The 19532-nt window shown below is 40.8% G+C and overlaps 1 protein-coding gene across 1 annotated transcript in view; it reads right to left on the minus strand.

The window, feature by feature from the left end:
• LOC310998208 (phosphofurin acidic cluster sorting protein 2) overlaps nt 1–19532 on the minus strand; it is a 47833-nt gene that overhangs the window by 21061 nt on the left and 7240 nt on the right. The window contains exon 2 of the mRNA XM_083988146.1: nt 6880–6967. Coding sequence (XP_083844272.1) covers nt 6880–6967 — 88 coding nt within the window. The remainder of the gene's footprint in view (nt 1–6879; nt 6968–19532) is intronic.

Here is a 19532-nt window from a genome sequence, read left to right on the forward strand (position 1 = left end):
AGGGACTTCCAGGTTTGCTTTAGTTGCTATCCTGAATTTCACGTGCATCTCTCTGGTGGAATGAGAAAAAGTATGTCTTTTGTCATATTCACTTGAAAAAAAAAAGTTTGACTCACACAATAATTGGTAAGGGATCTGCGCTTGTGTTAACTGTTTCCACCAGTTGAATAATAACAGAGGGAATGAAAAAAAAGTACACTGTATCAAATATGAGTCAAGTTTGAGATATTATATGCTTGGTATTAATTGAACTGTCGTGACAACCCGTGGGCACTAGATCAGAAATATGATATGTATTTAAATAACAATTTCATGGCAGAAAAAATTATATAATTGGGGAAATGATATTGATATCTTTGGGTCAATCTATGATGCTGCTTGTATAGTTCAACTAGTCTGTTGTTAAAATAATAATACCTACAAAACAATTAAACAGTATATGATTGCATAACAGAGAGAAAAAACAAAGACAATACAGATGGCTTTAATAGACACTAACAATCTTTGTAAACTAGGACAAGAGCAGATTGCATTATTGCACAACGTAAACAGGATGACCACCGAAGATCAGATAAGACGATGATAACTTGTCTATTGATAAATCATGACAGCAGTTCTCATTTATCTGTTTGCTTCTTTCCTACTGTCGGTGAGCCTCATGCATACAGTACACTGTTACAGCCTTGTTGTTGTCAGACAGTAGAGCAAGCATGAAATACTGAAACACGGCCAATTTAGCCAGTTAAAACTGTAATATCATCCACTGGCGAGTGGCGACACAATTGAATTTGTTTGTGCTAAATCATTTCGAAAGAGCACCGGCCCAATCTGTGGGCTTTACATGTGGAATGAGTCAAATCTGTGGAAGGTGTAGCTATGGTAATTCAATGTGTCCAGACAACAGTTGCATGCAAGACTTGTTTTATTACCAGCCGACTTCACATTCACACATTTATGCAGATTCACACCCCGTGGCAGCCCAGAACAAACAACCTCCAGGTCCTTTCAGAAAAACACTGACGGACTTGCTCATTCTTTACTATTTATTACATACATACACATAGATAAAAAATGGTGTAAAAATTAAAAACAGTAACAACATAATCTTATCCCTGCTTCACCTTTAAGCTACTGCTAGACTCAGCAGCATTTTAGAAACAACTGGATAGAGTTGTAAATCATGGCTGCTCCAGGAGGGAGTGTAACATCGAAAAAGTGCAAGAGTGGAGAAAAAGCTGTTGATTCACAGTAGAGATCATCAAACACCAGCGCTGTTCTTTACTACAACCTAGATTTGTTTAGAGAACGAGTGCGCAGTATGCAAGTCAGGTGACACAACGAGGACTGTGACTGCTCAGCTGTGTGCCGTCTGAGAGGAAGTTTATCATCAATGACACGGCGTCATATTTGAGGATGTACAAGTCTGATGACACTGAAGATGGTGGAGTTATCTCCTTCAGGGTGTTAAGAATGAAGCTAATAGACTAATTCATGTGACACGGTGAAAAAAGCCAGTTAACAGTTGGGAGGAAAGGTTCCCTTCACTGTTTGTTGACACAACTCAGAAAAACTCCGTCAGGTGTCCTTACTGTACCATCTACGGAGGAGCAGACCAAGTTAAAGTCAACGCCTCATACCGCAGCAGAAAAATGTAAAACAGGATGCCAATCTGCTGACTTGGATGGATGCATGGGTATCGGTTAACCCACACATTAACACATTAGTTAGTTCGCACATACATACATATTTAGTTCTTGTAGTTGCTATGAAGTTGCACGTTGTTATCATTTTTCAGGCTACCTTTTTAAGCGGCAACTCGAAAGTAAATTTAGTTTTATTACCTAATGTCTGCTATCCTGGTTGGGAGAGTTCCATCGGCTAAGCTAATTCTGGGAGCTGACAAAGTTGTTGTTGCCAAACAGCACGGGGATTTAAATGTCATGGGTTGTGGCAGTCATCTCCAAATGTGAGGACACCAACACACAAGTGTGTGTGTCTCAGCCCTCTTTCCTGCCTTGGATTACGGTCTTGTCGTGTTCCTTCTCAAGTTGTAGTTTAATTCTTCAATCAAGCTCCTTTTTCTACCAGGCACAATCTTGAAGTGGGGACTTTAAATGAGAGAATCAAAACAGAAACAGCTTGTCAAAGTCTTGAGTTCCTGATTTCATGTCAAGCTGTGAGCGCTGAAGACGGATATTTGTTGTGTTATGTATTTGGCAACTCATCAACGGCTGTAAAAACTTCAGAAGTCCTTAAAGATTATTTCAGGTATTTGCTAGACGTGACAACAGAACCGAGTTAGATTTGTGAGCAGCATGGAGCAGTAAGGATATCCTGCGTCTGTCTTCATACCCCAGGGAGAACTATTTAATGGTCCAGTGCAGCGGGTACGACACTGGATCCTAGTGTCATCAGAGCTGCTGAATCATGTAACGGATACCAAATGAAATGGTTGGGTGTGTACTCAGGAATCATCACAAGATACCAGAGAAGGGGGGGCAGCTTTATTCAAGAATACAGCAATGCCTTACATACTTAATGTTTTCTGTGGATAAATGTCTGAGTGGCCAGGTCGGGGAAATGTCAGAGTCAGAAAAGCAGGGCCAACAAATGTTCAAAGAATCTCACCTTGTGGGCCACAGAAGGCAAGAGGATTACAAGGGTCTGTCACAGCCAACAGAAATGGCATGCAGTACATACCCACGCTTCAAATCATCAACACCCTCCAGTCGACTGAGCAGACTGCATGTAGCTTGGTATGTCTGGCAAAACAGGAACTGACGCAGGGTAAATCAGTTTTCTTCTGCAGTGAAAACCAAAGATCGCAGATGACTAAGTAAATGTTAGATATTCTCTGACTTCCAGTTTTATCACGAGGAGACAACTGGAAAATGTGGCACTTCCACTAATTTACTACACAGCAACTATCATAGTGATTAAAGAGAAGTCATCTGATGTCTCAATGTTAACCTTCCACTTCCACTACCTCTTTTCTTATGTCAATGGCAGTAAGTTAACAATAGAAAATAATGGGCTCTAGCTCTTGGCCATGTGATCAACAATCCTGCTGCCATGCCATAAATGTGTGACAGCAGTGTAATAACCATTTATATAGCAAATATACATTTATGTGTTTTCTAATGCTACAATCACTGTTTTTCATTGTTTCATTGTCAATTTCCCATAAAGGCCTACATTTATCAGACTGAAAACATCAAAGTTTCACTCTATAAACTGAAAGACACAATAGTCAATAGTCAGAGAAATGCAACAGTGAGCTGCAACCTCGCTCACAAAGGACAGAAATGTTTAAAACATAATTTACTGCAATGTCAAACATTAACATTTATGGATTTGATCTTTGCATGAACAATACATTAAACAAAGCTTTGAAGAACTAAACAGGACATGGGAATAAAGAATATTTAGCTCTGCCGAAATTTCCAAAGCACTCATTAGTAATAAGCTGTTTATGCTCCAGAGAAAGACACGATGACAGAACCTCGGAGGTAGCAGCAACCCCTCATTTTGTATCCAAAGAAAAAATGAGGATAAAACTCTCTCCAAGTCTGACCTTGCCATTAACTTGAGGTCCACAAAGGGGCCTTGTATGTGTTTTTTTTTCTCATGCTCAGTGGCTGGTACAATGAATCAAGGCACAAAAGACCAGCACTCTCAAACTGCCTGACATGCATTAACAATACAGAGCCTTGGCAAGAAAAGCTTGTACTGAATGTCCTTTGGCCCCCCTTTCTCTCACCCTCTCTCCCCTGCTACAAGCTTCTCTACTGTCTCTCTGGAGCCAGATGGGAAATGTTACAGCCCCTCTACCAAAGCTCCACAAGCCTGTGGAAAAACAAGTTCAACTTTACACTTTTTTAAACATGTAAAATTCTCTAAGTTGTCCCCCTCTGGGATAGAACAACAGCTCAACATGCACTTGTGGTAAAGAGGTTTTAAAGGCGTTTCAAATCTTCTGCTTTCAACCAACACAAACTGATACACACACACACACACAATTGGATCATATCTGAGTGCACTGCAAATGGAAGTGCTTTGGACAGCGGCTTGAGCTGAAATGCGGCTTGCACGCCTTTTCTATCATAATCCGGCTGACATCAACGTCTGGCTACAACCTCAGGCCACTGCATACAGAAAAGAGAGGACATAAAAATGCATAATCATGCAGTGTTCGTGCTGCAATATATCACACAGCGACTCAATGTGCGCAAAATGAAGCCGAGGTTATTTGTGAGGAGGCCCGAGCTACTTGAAGTGACCCAGCGGCGTCCAGGGTGCGAGACAGAAGACTATCTCCCGGGGAACAGAGCCTCCTGCAGACGAAAACTGCAATCTCATCATCCCCGCTGCTCTGACTTTGGGAGACCGTCCAAATGGTTAGCCATTACTGGGGTTGTGTGTGGATGTAGGCCATTTAACCTGATGAGAGCCAGCGAGAGAGAAGAGACGGCCACTGTATGCAGAACAGTGAACCGATGACATGCGGTAATGAAGCTTTGTAATTCACTGTCTGAAAACAAAACCCTCTTATTCCTCTGTCATCTCCTCCAACTGTCTCTTTATCCCCTCAGCGTCTCTGTTCTCCCTAACCAAACCTGCTGGAAATTGCATTTAATGCTCCAGTTCCGGAGCTGTGGCGAACAGAGCTTTGCTCAGCTGTCCTCCAGGCGGCTCAGCAGAAATTGAGAGATTTCACGCTCTGGAGACAATGTAGCTCATGGATAAAGCCACACTTGGTTGGTTGATTTTTCCTTCAGGATTACAGTAAGGGGGTGGGGAGGGGGTGATTTGTTTCCTTTGAAATTTAATCAGCCAGTGCTAAATAAAAGTTCAATTAAATTTCATAATAAGGTAGAAAATATTGACAGTGGGATAGAAAAATGTTAATTAGTGAGGCGTGAGAAGAAAAATGTGGCATGCTGAAGCATTCGCATTAGTATGTTATGTAGACATAGTCATACAGTGGGGATGTTTGACAAATCGATTACACAGAAATATAAATGTAAGCAAGTCAACTAATGTGAAGAAAACACTGATAAAGTGCTTAAAATGTTCATGATGAGCTGTGTTACCTTTTTCAGACCAAACAGGAGCACAGCATCTGTGGTCTAACACCGTCGTTCTGGTTTGCCTAGTGGCTAAGGTTAGCGCTGGTAACACTGCCAACCTCACCCAGCAGCAGCCTTCGTGCCTTGCAGGTTAACACCCACATGCATGTGCCTAATGTGGTTCCACATTGCTCCGGTTGATTGGTTTTGTGCCAATTTATTCTAACACAGCCTACACACAACCTTATTTTCATTTTTCTAGATCAAAATACTGTGAGACTGCGCTGGTTTTACGTAAGATGTCATCTGTCCCACTTTTCACTTTGCTTGTTTTCAATGTCCAACATTAGCATGAAGAGTGGAGAGTTGTCACCTGTCAGGGCTGCAGCCCCAGCAACTGTTGTGCAGCTGTGTAACATCTGAGATAATTATCGAGGGTAGCAACATTTAATCATTTACTAATAATGCACATCCGTACTACATGTCAGTGCTGCCCTATAACTACAGGGTTCATATTATTTTACCAGTTGCAAGATGCAGGAGTCTCTGATGTGTGAGAAAAAAACTGTTGCTCTATTAGAGTCACACTGAATCCTTCACACACAAATTACAGACTTCCTGCATTCAGGTGAGCCCAAATCTTGAAGGGGAGTGAAAATTTTTGAATGAGTTTTTCTTTTCTTTTTTTTTTAGAGAGAGAGAGAGAATTATTTCCACATGGCCTCCTCAGGGCTTGTGTTTGAGATGTTCTCACTGGTCTTATTTCTCTCTCAGAATCAGCTGTTCCAGAACCAGTGGACCATCATCTTTACAGCCACTACCAGGCTTACTGAGGAGTGTGTGTTTTCAAACTGTAAAGCCTGTCTGCAGACTCAGGCCTGGCTTCAAATGTGTTGCCGCTACATGTAAGGGAAGGGCAGTGTACCGTAGCTAAAGCAGTGCATTTCCTCATCAGTGTCATGTTCTGCCTCAAGATTGATTTTGCAATACCGTCGTTAGCATGATGAACATGCACATGTTTGGGTTTCAGCACATACACAATCTTTTAACATATACTGCACTATTTTATTATCAATCAGTTTCCATTGTTATGATCTAATTTAAAGATATAAATAAATTGTAATATCAAATTCATTAGATTTAAATATGATGAACATCAGTTTTCAGCTGCAGGCATTAAACAAAAACAGGACAAATGTATTTTGTAGTCTATTTTTGTTCCCTTTCCTGTTTCACATAGAGATACGACACACACACACACACACACACACACATAAAAGGTCGTGTAAACGTTGAGCAAGAAAATATTACTACAGTGATGGAAGGAAAGGAGACATAACACGTGAGTCTGTTGTTGCTGAGTGTTATGAGCAGCCTTTAACAGATACCAGTGAGATGTCTTTACCTTATTTCCATGCATCATTAATTATTTAGATTTTTACATCATCTAAACATTTCTATACTGGGAGTCAGTGTTTCACAGAGATGCGCCAGCAGTCACTGTAAGATGCACAATCCGTATTAAGGTACTAATGCTCCTTCTCATAGTAGTAATGCTAGGCTGCCTTTTAAAGCACCTGAGTGGATGGGACTCGCCAGAGCTTCTGTGCTAAGGAGATTTTTAATCAATCAGTGGGATTAGTTGCATATCTTATCATCATCTACGCTTTGTGATTCTGTTCAACAGCATGCAGACTTATCAAAGGACTGAGAGACAGTGAGCTACAGGCTCTGGAGTGTGATGGGCTGCTGTGAAATATTGCATTTGAATTTGTTACTCCGATCACACATTGGACATGAAATCACCCACCTGTATTTTGACAGCTATGGACAGGGAATTCAGTTCTTTATCCAGTTCTTTGAGGACAACCAGCTTTTTCAGTGTGAGGCTGCAGAGCCTGTGAACAGAGAGACAACAAGAGGGGAAGAAATAAACATCAGTGACAATGTAAATGTGAATTTGCACTAGCAACATCTGTATTACTTTTGATTAGTTTTATTACATATTATTTACTTGTGCTTTACCTACTTTTAAAATATAAATATATATTTCTTAAATTAGTATTTGCATATTTCTTTTTTTTTTTAATTATTAGGGAGAGATGCACCTAAATTTCGTTGTGCTTCATTTCTCTGTGACAATAAAAGGAAATGCAATTCACATGTCTAACTCAATGGGAGCACACCTTCATGACACACTGCAGCACCTGAGAATGAAGCATTGACAAAGAGCAGCTCTCAATGCAGCCTACTTTTTTTCTACATGTATCTTTGATCTTTATAGAAGGTGACAGAGTAGAGGTGGTCAAGCCATAATAGTGAAATGTCCTCAGCTCTGTTTGAAAATGCTGCTTCATATCAAAACACAAGGGACACAAGTAAAGTGCCATCTGGACATGATCATAAATAAAAGAAGAAAGGAACAGACATGGACACAGCTTCTTCTTTTTTTTGTTTACATTTTGGCTTACACTTTAATACTTAAGAGCTGTAGGTGGGATCCAATAATGGGCTATGTACAAAGACAACGCAAATTTAACACTGAGGGTGATAGAAAAATGCTTAACTCCACGCCTCCTTCGTGGGTCTACAACAATTAGTGACCTTTAAAACTCCCCTTCCTTTCACGTGCAGCAACTTCCTCCTTCTGCTTCTACAGAAAGACGCTCCACAGACAGTCAAAAAACTCCCCGGCCAAATTCACTAAACTTCCTCCTGACCCACTTTTCCCAGCAGTCCTGCTGCATTAAACTGTGATCAGCCTGAGTCTGAATCACAGGGGTGGAAGAAAGACAAAGCAAACAAACAGTCACCCACTTTCCTTGAGAGACACTCAGCAACTCTCAGTGACTTCATTCAGGCACTCCCAGCTAGGCAAGTATGATTCACAAAGACTCGTTACGTTCAAACACAAAGGAAATTGTAGTGTAAAGGGCAACAACGGCAGGGTGGTCTGTTTACAGTTGAATATTTTGGAGCATGAAGAGAACAAGAGGGTTTGTGCACATGTCACATGTGGTATGATATGCTGTTGTTGCACAATTGACTGAGACGAGTCAGGTCTTAACAGGCTGTGAGGGAACTTTTGCAGAAACCAGCACAGTCAACCAGTGGTGCTCCAATTAAATAAAACCAATCACACAGTAAAAGTTCCCACTTTATATCTATTTAATGGTTGATTATTTAATTTTCATATTTTCAAGGCAGCAATGGGTTAAGGGCTGCAGAAACAGCAGGTATCATTGTAAAACAATTAATGCTTGTACAAATCCTTGCAATGTGACCTGCAATATAAGTTTCCACATAATGTTATGGTCAATCAAAAGTTATTAGGTTGACTTCCATGTGTCCCTCGAGATCCAAATAAAAAGTCTTTATGTCCGCTTACTTAATTAATGTGAATTTGGTAATGCTGTCAAGGTCTGTTCATATAGTTTTTACTGATCAAATTAACAGCAGGGGGAAACGGAAGGAAGTCAGCCAGGTCATTAGATCCCAAGGGAGCTTTATCCAAGCAGTCAACAGAATATATCTTTAATGATGTCAATATAAAATTTTTAACAACAGGAATAGGCCAGGAACTTAGTGTTCCTGCGCACAAGCTCCCTTTGGCCCAAATAGGTGACAACATAATTCAACCACACTTTACTGGGAGAATTCGAGCGTAAATCGCCAGTCCACTCGGCTGCACAATTAACTAAGTTACCTCATACGTTAGAATAACAAATGCAAATCTATTTCAGGCCGGAGTAATTAAATGTTAAATCCTGTAGATCGCGCTCGGATTCAGCTTGCCTTATGGTGAGGATGAGTCACCAGTCAGCTACAGCTCTCTGTCAGGAGGGAGAGAGAGAGAGAGACAGAAAACAGGGCTGATGGTTTAACAACATCTCCATCCTGTCACAGCTCTCTCTCTCTCACTCTCTCTCTCTCTTGCAGTAGACTGGGATTCACATGTAATTAAAAAGGCTGCAGGCGCTGAAGGGGTCACCTAGGGAACCAGGGATTTTTTATTATTAGACAGAGGTGTTATCTCCGCTCCTGCCTGCCACTGTGTTGTGTTGTAAGTGAAACTAGTGGCCATCTGTTCTGGCCTGGTGCCAGGTCTGTCCCTGTGCTCCTACCCAGTGCCAGTTCACTTTGCCACCCATACAGTGACTACAGCGACAGGCCAGGTGTCGCACCAAAGCACTTATCACTGCTGAAATAGCTGCCAGAGGCATACACTGGGTGAAGAAGAATGAAGATTTAGCTTTTATCGAAGTCTACAGGGGCCTAGAAATGATAATGTAATTAAACAATAGTCCAATACTTTTCCACATATGTATGTGTTACTTAAATAAAATTTAAATCCAATAAATCAGTTTGTATTTTCAAAATGAAAAAGCAGTTTGACATTTATTTTTTTAATCAAAGTCATAACCCTGCAGCACAGTGGGCAATACTCAAATGTTAATTTAAATTTAAAGATTAAAGTGGAATATACACAATCCCATCTGATTTTACATATTTGGCAATACTTATCAAAGTCACAATGAAAATGCAGTTTTCTCAGTATTCAAAAATACTGTTTTCGTTTCAAAATGAGCAGTATATTTTCATTTTCATTTTTACTCAAATAACACGAAACCATCATCATCATCATCATTTTCCACATGGCAGGATTATGAAAATCAATGTATTGTTATGACTATACGTGGGAGGCTACTGGTACATGGTCTCCATCCTCTCAACCGACACTGGCACACTCAAGATCAAAATAGGGGCATGAAATATCCCCAAGCCATTAAACAATGTTGTTCAGGGGCCCACATTTCCTGAAGGGCCTGGGGGCCGGACATTTCCCTAAGCTGTTTTCATTATTTATCTATATTTGATCCAACATGGCACCACATTTTCAAAGAAAGCCATTTTACTGCATTACAAAAGGAGCCAAATCGGGCACTAAGAAAGCAAATAAGGAAAATGAACAGGCCTCTTAAGTAATTAGGTCAAGTGCTTAATTAGACTTTATGTGCAATTTTCTGTTGAAGAAATCATTATTATAACTGTGTGTGTGTGTGTGTGTGCTGCACGGTACTTCAGTGTGTGACAGAGAAAAAGAGATAGAAAGAGGGAGAAAGAAAGAGAGAAAGAGAGGGAAAGAGGTGGGGGGTATCTTAATCAGAAAAAGAGTTGGTGAGATAAAATGTGGGACAACTTTTAGCAGTTCCCTTTTCTTAATTTCTCAAGTACAGAAAGCAAAACCAGAAATGTCAGCGTTTATCAATACTCAGGTCTTTAAAAATGTATCCCTGCTGGCCTGTTTAATACTGGAATTACACATATTATTGTTGGAAGTTGGGGACACTTTGACAACAGACAGTGCTTTTACTGCCTGGGCCTGGTGAAACTAGGCTCCAGCACTATTACAGTCTCTCTGTGGTTTAGAGAATTTATTGCAGCAAAAATGTATTTGTAATTAAACAATTGATCAGCAGGCCAGCCAAACTTGATTGACGGGACAGCTTCGCGAGCTGCCAGATGAATAGGCCAGGAGTAGCCCCTTGAAAGATGCATTAATCCTCCATTTTGGCATGTCATTCCCACATTCCCTCAGAGAGCCTGGGGGGGTATCACAGCACGCCTCCCCGTGCCAAAGAAGACCAAAACACAACAGTGTTATCAATCCACAGAGAGAAAGACTGTGTGGGTGGAGAATCTATACAGCAGACTCCAGTTCAATATTACTGTGAACAGACGGTGGAAGGCAAAGATAACTGATACATTTTCTGTCTGTTTCCCAGTTGATAAGAGCACAGGGGGGGGAGATCCCCTTTTCAATTCCAGTGCCTGTGCTGGTTAAGCCTCTGATTGGGTCATAATTGTCATAGACGTCATTGATCCTCACACGCAAGCTTGTAACCCTGGATATGGGTCCTTGATCACACGTCAATATGAGTCTAGAACCTTCAGACAGCAAAATTATTGAGAAGTTGATGCAACACCACTTTGATGCATTTGGTTTAGGTATTCTAGGTGTGTGTGTGTGTGTGTGTGTGTGTGTGTGTGTGTGTGTGTGTGTGTGTGTGTGTGTGTGTGTGTGTGTGTGTGTGTGTGTGTGTGTGTGTGTGTGTGTGTGTGTGTGTGTGTGTGTGCCAAGGATTTCAGGATGTGATGCTTTTATTCACATGCACAAACAAAACACAGTGTATGAGAGAGAGTACATCACTGTGTGCATATAAATGAAAGCTATTTTTTATTATGGATTTATCTATTATTCATTCTCTAAATAAATTATTTAGCCTAACTGTCACAAACATAGTAAAAAATGCCATCAGTAATTTCAAAGAGTCAGAGCAGCAGCATCTGAACAGTAAACCATCAAAATTTTGCAACCAAATGCATTAAGCATTTTTGCTTGATACAAGAAACTATTAATATCACATTTTTTATCTATCCATTAAAATGATGGGTTTGTTTCTAAATAATTTCTTTGGACTGAAAAATAGTTTTACTTCTACTTCTTCAGTTTCAGTGCTCACTACTATGACAGTTTTGAAACAAGCTGTGGTTTTTAAACTCTTCCCTCAGCTCATGTTTAACACTTTGACACGGGGAGGGCAGTGATAACTTTAGGCTACAACAGTGTCAGGAATCAGAATCCCACCCCACCACCACAGGCCGATTCTGGTAAACGTGCTAATCTTTTTTTAGATGACATCTTCTATTACAGGCATGGACATTTAAAGCAACTGACAGTGGTGTAATTTCATGTCACAATGAACAGTTATTGACTGCTCTGAAGGTCGGTGCCCAGTAGGTGCCTGTATAGGCTACAGCTAATAGCTTTAGCCTATATTGCATCCACTGCAGCAGCATGAGTAGTGCTGCTCCTTTTAAGCCCATTAGTGAGTCCAAGTCACTCGCTGTACCGTCACTAACTGCTGACCTTTTCAGCCTTTAAAGTGAGGAGAGGCCATTAGACTACAAGGCCATTTCCCTCTTTCAGATTACACAGACCGCTTCCTGTCACATACCAATATTTATAAGGAAATGAAAAATATGGAGGGTGTCAAGTGTGAGGAGAAAGCCTACGATCAACCCTTATCTGTAGAGAAAAAGAGGCTGTGTTGAACTGGCATCTTGAAAAACTTCTTAAACGCAGACACTGTCTACAACATAGGACAACACCAGCACAACAACATCTGAAAAGTCACCAGGACTTTGGCTGCATAAAAAGCTTCATCTCATGGTGCTATATCAGTTCAGTCAGATGCTGGTGAATGTCAGTTGGCACCTCAAACCAATCAGCATTAGCAAATATTATTTAATGTAAAACAAAGTGAAAACAACTGCTGATGGCACTGTGTTATGAAAGATGTTCCTCGTGCGGCCACACTCAAACTCCTTTCACGTTTATCTGTGCAAGACAAACAAAACAACTTATCAGGCAGTTCACTCAAACTGCTGCGGCCAAATATTTGGTTTCAGATAAGAGGCCTGTGATTGTGGGTTATACGACACACTGCATTATCTTTACTCGGCTGCCTCGTCCATTTTCTCTGCAGCAATAACAAGAAGCCTTCAAGTCAACATGAAGCTTTCAGTTTCCAGCTTTGTTTAACGCTCCGACACGTGAGCACAGTGCGTTTTAGAGCGACTGCTTAAATGAATGTATCACAAGCGTGCGACTGCTCCACTTCTCCTACATATCATACACACCTCCCTTTACCTCCTTTCCTGTTTTGAAGTGATGCTGGAACATCAGAGGAAACAAAATCAATTGTGGGAGGTGGATTAAAGGTGGGGAGTGAGGTGGAAGTTGGAGACACTGCAAGAAGACTATCCTTTTTCTTAGCCCCTCTTTGACCTCTCCCTCCCCTGAGTCGAGCTGACACACACACACACACACACACACACACACACACACACACACACGCACTCAGAGAGTACTGGTTCGTCTGGAGTCAGGTCTCAAAGAGAACTTCTGGCCCGGCACCAAGCTTCAGTCGCTCCCTGCTTTGAGTTTGGCTCTTCGGTGAAGTCGTCTGTCTAAAGGCTGCTTATGTGACAGCAGATGGTTTATATTACACTGACATCAAAAGGTATTTAAAAAATGTAAACCCCAAATCCGAAATCAACTCCCCTGGCCCTAAGCCTCGGCATCAGATCTGAGAAAGCTGCTGCAGTGCCTGCTCAAAGCGTGCTTGTTATGTCATTAACGGTTAAATATTTTATTCAATCATCTGATCATCATCATCTCATTTCCACATCACTGCCATGTCATAATAATATCAAACCCCATTTGTCAGATACCTGACCAGAACGTTTATTCGGTATGTTTGGCTGAAACAGATGAAGAGCGGTACAATTCAACAGGCCTGTAATCAGTCATTTCCCCTTAGTCATCACAGGTATGATAATGTTCAGTTTTTATTAAATCTGTTTGATGGCGGGTTTTTTTTAGTTCAATCATAATTTAGAGGCTGTAATGCATGGTGCTGTTCTTGGGTAGTAGTGAGGAGAGTACTGATATTGTATACTACATCGCATTTATAATATTAAGTCTCATTTATTTGATAAGGGGTGACAGATTTCTCCATTTAGTATATGTAGGATGTGAGTGGAAAGCATGCGAAGAGAGTCTGCTGCTAATATAATAATATGTGGTACAAATATACATTGACTACAAAAACAACTGTTTCTCAACAAAATAGGAATGTGTCTTTCTCATTCACATTGGAAGTCCATTATAATAAAGTGCAGGCAGGACAATAATTGCTGCAAAGGTCTAGTTTATGTGTTAAACTAGAGGGACACTCTAAGGGTTCAAACCCTCACCTAGGCCACTGTAAAACAACAAACACCAGAGCTCAGAGAAAAAAATAGTAAATGATGAAAAAATGAACAGGTCCTCTTCAGGCCCATGTCTCATCCCTACTAAGTACAAATCGGTTCAGTACAAGTAAACAAAGTCGAGTGGCACTCGTCAGAGCACATACCTCGGCCAAGGCTAAATAATCTTACACGTCTGTGAGACCCAGATTATTATCTGGATCGGCACCAAACAAAACGGCCAAAACACAGTCGCAGACCTCAACATAAATATATCCGTACCTCATCCTTGCACCAAGTTTGGTGCAAATCTTTTAAGCACTTTTGAATAATCCCACCGGCAAACAAGCAAACACTACATGTATATCGCATCACTCAACAGTGTTTCTTGTCTGGATTGGTGTCAACAAACAACATAAATCCTATCCTGTTAAGATGTCCTGGTGTGTAAGAGCACACATGGCGACTATCTCTGTGCTATTTCTGGAACCACTTCAGTGACAGCGACATTTCAAATGACTTTATGATAGATCACACTTGAGTTTTAAAGACTACAAAGAGGCAGCAGCTAAAGCACAGTAATGGTTCCAAGAATGAAAAAAAAAAAGCCCTCTGTTGAGATATGCCTGCTCCCATGTGAGTGTCGTTGGGTTTTTCAATTTCTATCTGCTTCACAAATGCTTCGGTTCACATTTGTCTTGGTGGGGGAGATTGCATCATCAGTAGCTGGTTTACTGTTTCTACTTTGCAGTGGTTTCTGCTTTCAATAAAAGAAAAACAAAGAAAGAAAATTCTCAACATTCATAGGGCTGTAAAAAAAAGTTTATCATGCCAGTGTGGACATGGCATGACAGGCTACAAATGAGCATGCAGGGCATCGACAGAGAGGCCAACCAACCCTCTGAATTGAACGATATGCTGCCTAAACAAAACCACACTTTTGTAATTCTTTCCCCCTGGTCAGCATTCTGGTTGATGTTTTGCCAGTTCCATGACCTCGGATCACTGCACATCAATTGTCAGAGGCACAAAGCAGGGGGAAGTGGAGGATGGAGGATGAGTGATGTAACAGAGGGCTGAATGAAAAAGAGACTGTCTATGTTTGGTATGTGCTAGGGGGCTTGCAAGTGAGGAAAAAAAGACAAGACTTCAAGTCATGCTTTTAGTGCCTCCAATGTACTATTCCTTGTATTCTCTGCCATCTTTTGAATGGGGTCACATTCCTTTAATAAAACATGCTTCGACATAATGCGCTGCGTGAAGTTCTTCAGGAATCTGTATATGGTAATTTGTATATGGCAGATGGACTAAAAATAAAAACCTTTATCTGCAGTCGAGGCACTTGCTAAGAAAAACCATAGCACTTTATTCTTTCATAACACTATTATTTGTTCATGTCTGGTTGCATAATTCAGCTCAAATAAAGGGTACACTAGTCTAAAAGCCACTTCTGAATATTTCATTCACCTACAGGAAAGACGGGTACAGGTCTATTCACTATTCAAGGCTATCGAGCAAGGCAATAAATAGAAGTTTCTTTTTGTTTTCTTTTCTGTTTTGAGCTTTTCTTCACAGCCTTTCAGTCAAATTGGAAACATAGCGATGGATTCTCAAATCCATTCCCACACCACCCTCATATATGTTGTTTTACAAATTATTCCTTTTGGATTTTGGTTTCAAATTCAAAGATTTTAGAAAATACAATAGCACCTCCAAATCACTGTAGCTGGAGAGGGGGCGGAGAGTTAAGGACAATAATGAAACGTAATTTGGAGGCAGCTAAATAATTTTTTGAATACAATCATTATAAGTGATAAGGACTAATCCTCAAGAATGAATGGATCAGTTTTAACAAGTTTGCACAGTAGGATGTGCCATAAGAGCTTAGCCTGCACTTAGGCTTGAATGCAAAAGCTATTTTAGCCCCCAAATATCTGGTTATGTGTGCCAGATGGCCATATGCTGGTTGAGCTTTAATTCCCTGAATGAAATCTTCTCAAGGCCACAGTGAAAAAGGAAGAAGAGGCTGTGGCCACACAACAAAGAAAACAAGAGGAAGCTATTAATTTGGCAAACGCCTGAGTTTCTGTGGGTGTTTATGTGTGAGACACGACCTAATGGTCACAATAGCAACATAACTCAGATACTGAAGTCAAGCAGACCTTAGGACAACAAAGCAACCTGACAGCTTCTGATGTGCCAAAGAGGTCTGAAAAGTCAGAGTCTGGCTTAAGGAGGCGGGAGCCGAGTCGTGTTTATTTTGACTCTCTGATGTCAACAAATTGTTGAATGTCAGAGGTTAGCACTGAGCTGAAATTACAAATATATCCTTTAATCTTCTATAGTTCTAACAATGAACATTTCACATCAGACATTAATTCTCATCACGCAAAACAACAGATGGTATGTGCTCATTAAGCAAAACACAATGCAAAATATTTTGCGATGCGACGGCAGCTTAAGCTTGGTCAAAAGTCATGTGATTACCGTACACTAAATATAGCCCGTATGTACACATGGATTAAATCTTTTCAGCAACAAACACTAAACCCCTATGCTTTAAAGGTGACTTAAACTGTGAGGTCTGATATTGCCCAATATTTTAATGGCACTAAGAACTATCAATCATCTAATAAAAAACTTAAATTTTTGCAGCATAATTAGAAATTCTTAGGTGCATTAAAAAGTGTCTGCTCCAAATGTTTGGCCAAGTTATGGCGACAAGTACAATTTCTTTGTCAATCCTCTTGCACCAATCCTCAGTATTTTTGGATTTTCAATAAAAATCCCAAGGAATCCCGCACAGACACAGGCAGAAACAAACAAACATACCTATATAAACTCGGATCAGAAGTTTTTAAAAGACATGCCAACAACTAATCAATTTATACTTGTTCCTGCCCTATCATGGGCCCCTTAGGGGAGCAAAAGCACTAAAACTATATTAAAAAGCTGTCATATTTCTAAAAGACTGTGTAGATGATAGATTAGGCTGAATGTTGGTGAGAATTGTTGAAGCCTGGTAGAAATGGATCCACCTGGCTATTGTAGATGCAGTCACACAACATCCTGTTAGCTGTTTATTTTTTTTATTTTTAATCCCTCCTCCAACAAGTCATTTGCATTTAATCATTCCAGAGATGAATTTTAGTTTTGTCATGCCGTCTTGGTGTTCAGACATGAGCTGCGATGGAGCCATTTTATGCAATAGCGAGGCAGGACAGGTGTCAACACTCAGGTATGAAATCACCCTGAGGGACTTGTTATGAAAAGAAAAATAGATCAGGGAGGAGATAAACCCGTGGGTTCTGAGAATGTGAGAGTAGGGGACGTAATAGCTGATCTCATATCTGTCATGATTCTCTGTAATATGGTCTTTGTGAACCCCGTGGTCCTGAGGCACAGCAGAGATGTGGTAGAATATGACTGTTGTGGGGATTACCAGCGCATTTTATGTAATACTACAGAGTGGCGGTGCATCAGAGCTCAGTGCAGATTTTTATCTCCATTTGGTGATATGGACCAGTGCTTTCCTTCAAACACACATTTGAAAAACAATTTATTTCTGCAAAGTGTGAATCTGAGGTTTGACCAGTGTGCTGCTCCTGCTCCTGCTGTGGGCGGTGTGGAAAAATCCTTAAAAGGCTTCTCTCTAATGAACGTCTCGCTATTGAGAAATACGAGGCAGGCGAAAGAAGAAAAAAAAGGCCAACAATGCAACGCCTGTTTAAATTTGACTTTAGCCCAACAATGTAAAGCCTGTTGTTCAATGACAACAGGAAATGCGAGAACGGAGGGAACCTGTCCCCTTATTTCATCATCAAACCCGGCACATGCTGTGAAAGAGACTCTCCCAGTCATACTGGCACCGTGCCAATTTTTCTGACAAAGTCATCTTGAACTTAAGACAAACATGATGACACAACCTGTTGACAAGATTCGGTCAGTGAGTCAGCAGCCACTGAGCACTGTCTTCACACAGTGAGTTCGACACGGTTTCTCCCTTAAAGACGCACAAGCTTTCACTTCGGCTTCGTTCTCAACTTCCCAGCCTCTTTAACACAAATTAAACGTTCAGGAACGCAGTACAGGGCGGTCGTCCTTTGTTGCTGTTTTTGCCGTGCTAAACAGCTCTTTTGTTCGGCCCTGACTACAAACTGATGAGGTCAGCAGGCCCGTGTTTGTAGTGGCCACAGAAGACAAGATCAGACCAGACACTGCATGTTTCCAGACAAAGTCATCGCTAAAGACACCTTGAGCTGATCACCTGCAGCACATCATAACAGAGATAACCCGACAGACCAGATCTCTATAGCGTGCAGAAAAACGATGAGATTATCGGATGAATTACTGGAACCTGGGACCCGGCCTCTTAATAAACTGTGGGTCTTCAAGTTCACGTCGTCTACTGTTATATAGTGAATTCACAATGAGTCTCCAGCAGCCGACAGATACAGGTAAATCCTGTGAGTGTCACATCCTTTGACAGGGTTATGACTGAGCTTTTAAAATCCTATTAAGGTGCATGGTCTGCCTGGCAGGAATGTTCTTTTGCCTTCAGTCTACTGGTAGGATCAAAAGCTCAAGAGCAAAGCCTCGTTTAAAACAATCTCTCGGTCTAGCCTACTGACCAGGAAAGGTCAAAAGCCTTGAGAGAAATCAGACATGGGTAAATGTAGAAAAAGATAAAACGGTGTTTAAATATGACACAACGATTTATTAGTTCTGATGAAGAGATTTTGTTTTCACCCATGTCTGTGTCTCAGCGGGTATACGAAAATAGTACTGGACCGATTTGCCTTGTATTTGGCGGAGGGATAGGGTATGAGCCAGGGAAAACTTTAGGGGCTGATGTGGATCATTTACTCTGAAATAGAATTTGAAGTCTTGTGTATGTTGTTTGACACTGGCCTTGGCAAAGGGCTGTGCTCTTTGCGCGCCCTTCTAGTTTATGGGGTTATAAAGTCCAGATGCACTTAGTATGAAAGCAGTGTCCTGTCAGCTTAAAAGTTGCTGAATAGTAACTTTGCTGTAAGAGGGGGGATGTGTATAAAAATGATACATGATTACTTTACGCAATGCTGGAGAGATTTCAGGCTCATCATGCCATCCTACTTACAAGGAGGCATTTGAAATTACAAAACAGCATGAGTAAATCAATTTGTAAGGAACTGTGTCAGTTGAGAATGTATGACTTGATATAAGTCAGACTAATCTTAATGAGTGACTAATCTATAAAGGTACAATGTGTCATGTTCAGAAAACCCTTGTTATTAATGACCCTACTGGCTGTTAAGTGAACTACGGTCAGGTTCCTGATGCTCATCGACAGTGCACAGGTATGCAGGTAGGTGAGCAGGTATGCAAATGTACATGTGAGACATACAAAACTGAATCAGATTAACCAGCATTGTTGTGTAAATAAACTAAAGTTAAAGGCTTCCCTTTAGGATATATCACCCTGCACAGCTCTAAAACAAAGTGTGGTGAATAGGAGTGCAGTTAGTTTGCTGTGTGTTGTCAGTGCTAATGATACCAACTGAACTCCGGTTGTTTAAGAGGCCTTCCAAAACAAACTCAAAACCATTCCTTCCTTGCATGTTTTTTCTGCATTGTTTTCTTAAAAGTGTATTTCTGAAATATCTG

Source organism: Trachurus trachurus (assembly GCF_905171665.1).
Source record: "Trachurus trachurus genome assembly, chromosome: 15".
Classification (NCBI taxonomy): domain Eukaryota; kingdom Metazoa; phylum Chordata; class Actinopteri; order Carangiformes; family Carangidae; genus Trachurus; species Trachurus trachurus.